At 43.6% G+C, this 10,609-nt stretch overlaps 1 protein-coding gene across 1 annotated transcript; it reads left to right on the forward strand.

The window, feature by feature from the left end:
* Nucleotides 1-303: 303 nt before the first annotated feature.
* LOC137916451 (rho guanine nucleotide exchange factor 12-like) lies at nucleotides 304-9,013 on the forward strand (the record flags this gene model as incomplete). Its single annotated transcript, XM_068759474.1, has 24 exons — nucleotides 304-441; nucleotides 532-564; nucleotides 1,081-1,195; nucleotides 1,278-1,383; nucleotides 1,490-1,693; nucleotides 1,776-1,914; nucleotides 2,134-2,166; nucleotides 2,254-2,405; nucleotides 2,517-2,663; nucleotides 3,209-3,294; nucleotides 3,988-4,110; nucleotides 4,280-4,394; nucleotides 6,150-6,250; nucleotides 6,407-6,484; nucleotides 6,660-6,735; nucleotides 6,843-7,010; nucleotides 7,205-7,292; nucleotides 7,400-7,477; nucleotides 7,557-7,651; nucleotides 7,738-7,938; nucleotides 8,014-8,250; nucleotides 8,379-8,608; nucleotides 8,683-8,749; nucleotides 8,841-9,013. Coding segments are annotated over 24 exons (2,821 nt in total), but the record flags the coding sequence as incomplete, so codon positions are not given.
* Between the last annotated feature and the right edge of the window lie 1,596 nt (nucleotides 9,014-10,609).

Below are 10,609 nucleotides of genomic sequence, written 5' to 3' on the forward strand. Positions count from 1 at the left end.
TAAACGAATAATGATAATGTGAATCTATCTGCTGAAGGTTTGTTTTCATGGTTAAGGGATCTAAAAATTAATAAAATAGATGTAGGGCCATTATTTTTGGTTTAAATCACAATATAGGGAGACTGAGGTGCTCGGCGGAGGTCTGCGTTTTCCAAGTGCTTTTCTAGTTAATTGTCAGTATTGATTGCTTGTCGAACCCTAACAGTCTATTTGGTTCGTTCCTTCGTTGGCCCCCTGGCTTTATTTGCCTGAGACATCATCCAGATAACCACAGTACATGAATTACTGTGTTGGTACATGCAGGCAGAAGCGCAGTATGGGACTGACGGTGGCTGAAGTAGAGTTGTCCCGACTGGATCAAGAGAGAATCAGGGACCGTGTCACTCTGGAGCGAGAGCGCTCTTATGCTGAAAACATCATCACCAAAATAGAGGATATCCTGTAAGTAGAACATGCTGCTGGACTACCTTCAATCTTCTACTTCAAACATTATTAGCCACTCAAAATCATGTTTTCTATTTTGTGTTACAGGTTAACTACTCAGACCACAGAGGAAGAAAAATGGTGAGCAAGTGAATATTTTGGATAATTTTGGATCTTGAAACATACAAGGGAGATAATTTAGGGCTTCCCCTTTCCTCTTGATCAACCGGAATCTTCATAGCAACTATGGCCTTTAATGTATCAAATTAATCTTAAATATGTCCCATGTAGCTTCTTTTTGTGACTTTCAGTGTCTATAACAATTTTGTGGGTTCAATGAATGACATCTGTCAGTTATAGTAATGTTTTAACTCTGTAAATATTATAGTCTTTTATGTTTTTGACTGCAAACACACAGCCACAAAGTGGTAGCTGAATTTATATTGCATAATTCAAGCGTGTTACTGATTGAACAGCCTGGCTTGAAATGCCATATGGTTGAAACACACGCACACACACCAAATGCTGTGTAGAAATAACACGAGGGGCTTGTGTGACATATGGTGCCATCCACAATATTGAAACTTGTTTTCTTCAATTTGTTGTTGAGAAACGAGAGCAGAGGAAGTGAACTCGACAGATTTCATTTTCTTTTAGCACTACAATGCAGTACGTCATCTACACGTACATGAAGCACCTGGGTGTTAGAGTCAAGGAACCTCGCAGTCTGGAATCCAAACGGGTCAGGATCAACTTTCTCCCCAAGATCAAGGTACTTACCGTTTGCGCCTCACTATCACTCTTCGACATAAACACATTCCTGACCCTAATTCTTTGTGGTTCATAAAATACAGAAAAGCATCAAGGCAGAGAAGGAGGGCGAGGAGAAGGTGAAGAAACCAAGATTTCCCAGCATTCTCGGGCCTCAACGTCGACCCAGCCGCATTGAAGCAGCATCAGGTGAGTTTTGACTTGAGAGGAAGAGAAAATTAAAACATTACATCTTGTTGTTTAATAATAATAAATTATCATTATTTAATTTAAAAATCACTCTTCTTGTATTCAGTTGGTAAAGCCCTGGACAGTCGCCCGCGGCCACAAAAACAGTTGTCTCAGCCCACCCTGGGGGCAAGTGAGCACTTGGAAGCTAGTCGCCTGAGAGGCAGCCAATCAAGCGAGGGCTCTGAACTTGTGCATGCCACGCCTGGCAACACTTCATCCCCAAACAATGCCAACCACAGTTCGGATGCTTGCCGAGACGCCGATATAGGTGTGTTATTCAATGCCTAAATCACACACATCTGTAGAAGACAAAGGAAGCATTCAATTCTGACCTGTCACGTCTCTCTCAGGCGGGACGCCGACTTCAGGCTCATCCAGGCTGAGCGACGGCCTTCAGTCTGACCCTCTGGATGGGTTGCCTTATCCTGCGTCGCACTTTGACCTTTACAGCCTTGACCAACTGCAAGAGGATGACAGAGAAAGTGACAGGTGCAGTTAGTCACATTTACAGTTTCGCTTCCCAACACGGGATTATTCCTTGTCAACATGGACTTTTATTTATTTTATTATTTTATTCGTTTATTTAACAGGGACAGTGCACATTAATGAATATTTCTGTAAATGTGCCAGAATTAGCGAAAAGGCTATTTTTTACCTGTCCCTGGACAGAGCTTCTAAGTCACTCTTTCTGTTAATTATTTTTCTTAGAGCCCATGAGGGAACCCCAAAGGCCATAAGGAGGTGAAGATACCTGCTCTTTGTGATGTTTAGAACATGGAACATAAACCGATGTGAATCTTTATTTCCTAATTCTCCATCTTGCCCCAGGCTTGAGGGAGTGGGCCCTGCCGATGTCCAGAGTGAGGACGACCAGGGAACAGACTCTGAACATGACCCACCATACTGGCAGCAGCTTGTGGGGCGAGACGTCCTGGCGGGTCTCAGGCCTCAAGAAATCAAGCGACAGGAAGTCATCAATGGTTAGAACATAGTTTACTGTCTGGCATAATCTGACTTTCATATAAACCGCTGCCAGCCGTCAGAAGTACGTCACACCGTTTGTATTGAACTTCCTATATTTTGTCTTGCAGAGCTGTTTTACACAGAGCGTGCACATGTCCGGATGCTCAGAGTGTTGGACATTGTATTTCATCAGAAGCTCTCCAAAGAGGCCATCCTACCTCCTGCGGACATCAAGAACATCTTCACCAACCTGGAGGAGATTCTACATCTGCATGGTACACTCACCTCTTTCAGATTTTTATTTAAGCATGACTTCTGTTAGACTACAAAGCCTTAGAAAATACCCGTTTATTTGTATGGGCCCCACTTTTTCATCCACCCATCCTTCCATTTTATTGTATTTTGGATTGAGGTCGTCTCTCGTCTACGAGAAAATGGAAGGATGAATGAGCGAACGGCCTCTCCCAGCTTGCTACAGGCGAGAGGCGCGGGGTACACCCCGGATGCGTCGCTGGCGTAATCCGGGGCCACACATAGACAGACAGTCACTCACGCACACACTCGCGTTTACGGATTTGGAGTGAAGATGCGTGTCTTTGGAAGTGGGAGGAAACCGGAGAACCCGGTGGAAACCCACGTGAACACGGGGAGAAAATACAAACTCCACACAGATCGCAATCGAACCCGGAACCTTCTTGTCGTGAGGCAGCAATGCTACGCCACCGTGCCGCCCATCCCTTTTTGATGTCCTGTTCATTTCCATCTTTTGAAAACGCACACACACACAGACTTTCATTGGTGCCTCTCCTTTGAATTTCAGTTTCAATACTGGAACAAATGGCAGCTGTTCGGAAGAGAAATGAGTCTTCAGTAATTGATCAGATAGGAGATGACTTGCTCTCCTGGGTGAGTACAATTCTCGGGTGGAAAATGTATTCCTATTTTAAATGAATTTGTTTTTTTGATTAAATAGATTTCAGGGTGACTGATAAAAATAGATTGTGCACAAACAAATTGAGCAGTTTCTTGAAATTGCTTTTCAGAGGGGAAAAAAGTGTTGGGATTGACATGAGATTGCTCTCTTAGGTCTCAATTTGGCATGGCAAATGTTGACTAAAATGATCACGCACAGTTAATGTGCATTATCATTTTAGTGAACTCTTAAATCTTTCCAGTTAATTATTAAATCCTGCACGAAAATCCTGAAGGACAAAGTCTTAAACGTCGCATAGAAACACGATTTAGCTATTCACAGAAACGAGTCAGGTCGTCGAAGTGGAAGCAAGCACTAAATGGACGCGGCAGACAAAGCCCTAGATTTGGCTGGCATCTCCTTATCGCGATACTCCGCATGATATATTAGCTCTGGCAACCTTGACGAAATGTGCTCATAGAAATTTGGTTTAATGGTCCAAGCGTTTGATTTAGGCAACACTTAACCTGTCTCTGCTATGGGGACTGGAACACGACACTCTTCTTATAGCTGCTGCACATCTTAGTGATTAAATACAATAGATTACCATGTTATCTACCCCCCGATGCACACAAACTGAGAGAGCGACCTCTCAGTTTGTCCCGTCTTGGGTTGTGTGGTTACAGTTTAGTGGGGAGGAGGAGAAGATCAAACGGGCGGTGGGGACCTTCTGCAGTAACCAGCCATTTGCTCTGGAGATCATCAAGACCAAACAGAAGAAAGACTCGCGGTTCAGTTCATTCATTCAGGTACGGCTATCACAGAAATGTCATGTTCGTTCAGATTCAACAGGATGACTTGTGTCTCTGAATAAAAGTCGAGTCTCCACAGTGTTGCTCGGTCACTGTTTCTACTTAAAAATCTGAACCTTCTCTGCGTGGCGGCCTCCCAACCTGGATGTTGTTCAATGCTTTTCAGGAGGCAGAGAGCAACCGACTGTGTCGCCGACTGCAGCTCAAGGACATCATTCCTGTAGAAATGCAGCGACTCACCAAGTACCCCCTGCTACTAGAGAACATCTCGATGTATACAGGTGCTGTGACGTTGTCTTACCAGTCAGACATCTCTCAGTAGTTAGCATTGATGTATTTATGTTGTGCTCAGCTTGGGTGCACAGGGTTGTTTTAGTGCTCAAATAGCTCCACATACTGTCTGTCTGACATAAATACATCGTCTGTGTATTAAACGATGTTAGAATAGCAGCTACTAATAGTTACCTCCACCAAGGTGGGGGTTATGTAATCGCCAGCGTTGGTTTGTTTGACTGTTAGCAAGATAAATCAAAATGTTACAGATGGATCTTCAGGAAATGTTGGGAATGTTAGCAGGAACAGATGATTAAAGAGATCCTGGATTCTGGCTCACTTTGAAATTTTCAAATTGCAGACAATGAGGCTTCAAAATTAGTTCCTTCATATCTCTGTTGATTGTTGACCGATGTTTATTGAATTTTACACAGTCGTGTAGGGTGGAGATCTCTATTTCACCACCGAATTTCACCTGGATCTGATTCAGAATGCAGTCAGGGGAAAAAAAACAATTTTAACATTAAAGCCCCATTTACGGATTATAAACAGTTACAAAAACACACCAACTCTGATTCACTTTTACTTTTCATGGCTGGTGTATAAAGATACCAAGAACAGTTGATTACCTTTTTACACCATCCACATGGTGAGCTGCTTGGTGGAGGTTTACTCTCTGAGTGCTTTTGTAGTTACATTTTACTCTTATCATTGATTTTCTTGATAAATTATATAACAGTAATGTCAGACAATACAGAAATTCCCCGTCACAAGTTCCAAAAATCACCAAGAAAATGAAAGGTATTTTTGCAAGAAAAATGTAATTCATCCAATAGTTTTTTGGATCACCGACTGATTGAAGCAGCTTCATAAATAGAATTTAGTTGAAACAGTCAACGCAAAGCCTGAATCAGCCACTCCTTTCTGGATTTGGAACATGTGCTGCCTTGATGATGTCATCATGCCTGCAGGAGGAGCCACAGAATGGATTTATTTATTCATTCTAAACCACGTATAGTTCAAGCAGGCTAAAAAAAATGAAACCTTATCCCTTTCTGCAGCCTTATCCGCACACTTCAAAGACTGTCACACTGTCACAAATATTCAATCACCGACTCTGTCACAGCGCAAGTTTTTATTTTTTAAATATCCACTTGACACCACTATTTATTTATTTTTAAGTCTTATGCAGTTTTCTGAGCTGGAAACAGATGCCTAATAAACAGTCCAGTTTATTAGGAGGGCTGAACATTAGTTTAGCTTTATTGCACATTAATTTGTATTTAGAACCATGTTCTGATTATTGGTTTCAGTAACCCCTCTGCTTCCCACTGTTATGAATCAAACTGTAATAAGTCTACTCATTATGGTTAACCATGGAAAAACAAAATTCTGAGAAAATGTGTAATTAGTAGAAACTGAAATCACGGACAGTAATCAAAAGGAGGCTTAGTGTTTTTCATCTAATGATCCTGCACTGGCAGAGCCTATTCTGGGGAATGTTTCACCCTTTGTAATTAGGTCCATTCGTCTTTCCTTGGAAAGAGTTTGGGTGTCGCACAAAGAGAACTATACTATACTTAACTATAAAGTATAACCAGCTATTATAGAGACATAATAAACCCTGCTTTGTATTAATTTTGGAGAACAGTGGTGTGTTAATGGACAGAAGAAATTTTAATTCCTTGTGCGACCTCTCGTGGGAGGTCAGGAGACCTCGCCTCACATTTGGTGACAATGTCCTTTCTCATAATCTCTTTCAGATAATGCAGTAGAGAAGGATAAGGTGAAGCAGGCAGCAGACTGCTGTAGAAAAATCCTCAATCACGTCAACCAGGCTGTGAAGGAATCTGAGGACAAGCAGGTGCAATGCTTTCTAAAATCTTCTTGGGATTCTATGTCCTCCCCAATCACTTTTCCAACCTCATCCAAAGTCCTTCCTACTTGATCTGCCACAATTTATTTTCTCTCTTTCTTCTTCTCTCCTCTTGCTTATCCTCTTTTCTCCCTATTTCTCCAGAGGTTGGAGGACTATCAGAGGAGACTGGACCTCTCCTCACTGAAGCAGACAGACAACCCAATGATCTTGGAGCTAAAGGTGGGCTATTCACTGAGCGGTTTTAGTGTCGGTTAAAGTGTGATCATCTGGTGCACAGAAGCACACTTTGAAATGAGAGCGAGGTGAAAAGGTGGTGCCGTGTGGAAACAGCTCCATTTATCTGCAGCAGGTACTTAACGGCTTTAAATTACTGTCCTTGTTCCACCGCTATTAGAACCTAGATCTTACCAAGAGAACGATGGTGCATGAGGGACCCCTGTCATGGAAAGTGAACAAGGACAAGACTATTGGTTTGTAACCAGCGCACAGTTTTGACATTCCTTCCAAAACTCCAGAATCGGCAATACTAATGCTGGAAGTAAATAAAAGTGTCGTATTTTCTTTTCTTTTTTCCCAGAGCTGTACACACTCCTCCTAGAAGACATACTTGTTTTGCTGCAGAAACAAGATGAGCGTCTGATCCTGAAGTGTCACAGTAAAAACCTGGCAGGCACAGCAGATACCAAACATATCTTCAGCCCCATCATCAAGCTAAACACTGTGCTGGTGCGTTCTGTGGCTACAGGTCAGTTAGCGCCTTATCTAACGCCGATTCCTGTGCCAGAACAGTAATGTCAGCCAGGATGAAATGATTGCAATGAGAGATCTGTTTACTTTACAACGTCTGGGCATACGCCTAAAATGCCTCAGGCTGCATGCGTCATGAGCAGAATTGTGGTTTATCTAGCCATAACCGGCCCGTCCTCATTCTCCCGTCAGACAACAAGTCCTTCTTCGTCCTGTCCATGTCAGACAACGGAGCGCAGATTTATGAGCTGATGGCGCCCACTGTCTCAGATCAAAGAACGTAAGTCACATTGAGCGGTTCCCTTTTTCCTTCCTTCAGCTGTTAAATATCTGAAATTTATATACATAAACAAAAAGTCAATGCTTTTTACACTTTCTTTGCACAAGGTGGCAACGCCTAATCACCCAGAGAGCGGACGCCGTGAAGGTCAAACCGCACAGCGTCATACCGTTGCCTCAGACCGAGTATGTAGCTTAACGGCCCATCAGGTGATTCTTTTTGGTTTGAGCTACTCATTAAAATACGATGTTGCTTGTGTCCCAGAGGGGAGAGGGATGGTGTCGAGATCATCACGGCGGGTGTTTCGAGGCTCAGCAGGGAGGCGGACCGCACGTCCACCGGCAGCACCCTGTCCACGGGTAACCGGAGACGCTCAGCGCATCAGTTTTCTTCCATACGAGTGAAGCATTTAATCTTACTCGACTGCGTAACTATGCCTCCTCAGATAAAGAGAGCAGTCTAGCCTCTAGAAGCGGGTTGCAGAGTTCTCCACCAGGTAATAATCCATTTGTCGGGGTGAAGATGGAAGACGAGGAGGAGGAGGAAGGTTTTGTGGACCCAGAGCTTTCTTACCAAGTGGCTGAAGATGGCACAGCAGACTCGTTCAACACGTTTCCCTCCAGAGCCGATGAAGCTCTGAAAACACGTAAGCACAATAAATGACGGTGAATTAATCGACTGCACGCGTGATGCATTGAGTCACCTCTTACTTTTCCCTTAGTGGCAGCATTAAAGCAGGTTTTGGTGACCCAGCTGATGTCCCAGGATGCTTCGGGGCAAACAAAACACTCCACAGGGGCCCGCCTCCTCCGCACCACCTCTCTGAGGACCCCGGTAGACAGCCGAGCGCGGGCGATGGTCCACAATGGCTCCGAAAAGAACAGCTCCCAGACAGAGGACCTGGCTCTGGACCCGAGCTCTGGGGACACGGGCTTCTTTGATTCTCCTGAGGATTATGGTTAGCTTGGACATTTTAAACAGTGAATTGGGCTTTTTTTTTTACCGACCAGCCATAACGTTGTGACCTGTGGTGGGTGAAGACGATGACACTCGTTAGGAGGACTGAACGGCTCTTGATTTTCTCAGCAGGTTATTTAGTCCTGGAGGGTTATGGCGGCCCAGGGGAGAGCAGCACAGATGATGACGTCATGGCGTCCAACACGGGGAAGCAGCTACGCACCTCACAAGGCTGCGCTGCTGACTCTGGCATCAATTTGAGGTTTTCTTCGGTGTCGCAGGGCGGTAGCATCTCCTCCTTAAGCAGACAGGTCTTGTCTTATCTTAGAAATCTTCAGACAAACATCGTATATTTGAAGGTAATCAAAACCATCTCGCACCTAAAAATACATATTCTGTTTCGCACGCGCTCACAGTTGTTTTTTTCCTGCAGGAGGTTGAAGCCAAGTACAATAATCTGGTAAAGCAAATGCCAGCAGCAGAGACGGATGGAAACAAAGGTAACTCGGTTCATGCTCGTGTGCACGACTGGATCCTACACTAAAATGAATCGAGATGAATCATTGACTCATCTCTTTTTGTCCTTCCCAGGTAAAAGATAGTGGAAGTCCATGCCTTGCCATTTGGATCTGGTCCCGAAGAGGAAGTACCTTCTAGTGTCCTGGACTTTCTGGACATCCAATAAGCTTGTCCTCTCACTGCTGAGCCCCCGTTCCTTCCATCGCTGTTGCCCATTTGTGCCACAGAGAATGAGAGACTGCGTGTTCGCCTTTTTAAGATGGGGGGGGGGGGGGGGGGACTATCGTTCATAGATGACCCCCCCCCCCCCCCCTTCCATCAGCACAAGGCAATCAGGGATGTGGGATTGCCCAAAAACCTCACCCCTCTACCATCTAAAGCCCATTTTCCCAAGAATTCCCTGCAAGAAAGAGAACTTATACCAAAATGTACAAAGAAATGTGTTCAGAATACATATATATATATATATATATATATATATATATGAAACAAACACAGAACAAGAAAAGGAAAATTTTATGATAATGTATTAAGATTGTTTTTTTTTTATCCCAAGATATATTTATTTTCTTTCTGTTTATTTTTTAAAGTGTTTCCCACATTGCTTGCATGCGTTTGGCCATGGTGTTACCTTTTTGGTTTTTTCCTGCTTTAGACATACAAGTGAGGGTGAGTGTGTGTGTTTGTGTTGCGTACACGCCAGCATACCCTGATGAAAAGGCAGGGATGTATTCAGACCAATAGAAGCCAGCGTTGCACTGTTGGTGATAGATCCCATTGTGTTAAAGACTCTTGAGGTGCATTGCATTCTAGAATTTAAGATGAGTTCTAGGTGTGGTGTTAACTAGAATGAAGAGTCCAACGGCTCTGATCTGGTCCTGGTGCATTTCTGTGCTTCCTCCTCCTCCTCGCTGTGAGAGCCGTTTTGCCTTTTGTCTGCTCTTCTCCTTTGAGTATGATTCTCTCCCTTCTTTTCCCTGTGAACGTTTGTGGGTGTTTTCCGTCTCCTCTTCCTCGCAGCACAGTAGCGTTCTTGCACGTGTCTTCCCTTCCACAGTCTATATGTCACACTTCCTCCTCTGCTGTTGGGATCTTGCCCCGTTCTTCCCCCCCCTCTACAAGGAGTGGCCTTGCTCTCTCTGTATCAGCCCCGAAAAAAAAGTGCTGCTTCTTCATGCTCCTGTTGGCGATGCTGATCCTGACTGCCTGATATTCTGATATTGTCATGAAGTTCAACATATACTGTAATCACATTGGAAAGATGCATAACTTTAATAAATAAAGGGTGCCATGACACATTCATAAAGGAAAAGCTGGTATTTTGTAAGTGACTGTAAATGGTTTGAATTTCACGTCTGGGTTTTTTCGTGTCTATGACTACTAGATCGGTATTTAGTCATGTAAAATTAATTAATAATCGAGTCGTGACGGATCAGACAACTGTTTTTAAAAACATCCTTGAATGATGACACATTTTTACGTGACAAAGTTTCTGTTCCTTGGACTTAAATATCGCTACAGATTAATTGTACAATATATTAGTTGGGAGTTAACTGATGAAAGTTCAATCATAAAAATTGACTTTTGAAAGACCTTTTTTAATAATAATAATGCATTGGTTTTATATAGCGCTTTTCTGGGTACTCAGACTCTTTACATGGTATGTGCATTATTCAATCACTCCATACTTGGTAAGGTGACAGGGGCGAGGCTGCCAATCTCAGCCATCAGTCCTCCTGACCCCACCGACATTCAATCGCTCACTCATTCACACAGGTAATGTGGGTGAGGTGTCTTGCCTAAGGACACAACGACAGTGTACAAGTGTGCCCGAGCCGAGT

Source organism: Brachionichthys hirsutus, unplaced genomic scaffold (assembly GCF_040956055.1).
Source record: "Brachionichthys hirsutus isolate HB-005 unplaced genomic scaffold, CSIRO-AGI_Bhir_v1 contig_975, whole genome shotgun sequence".
NCBI lineage: Eukaryota > Metazoa > Chordata > Actinopteri > Lophiiformes > Brachionichthyidae > Brachionichthys > Brachionichthys hirsutus.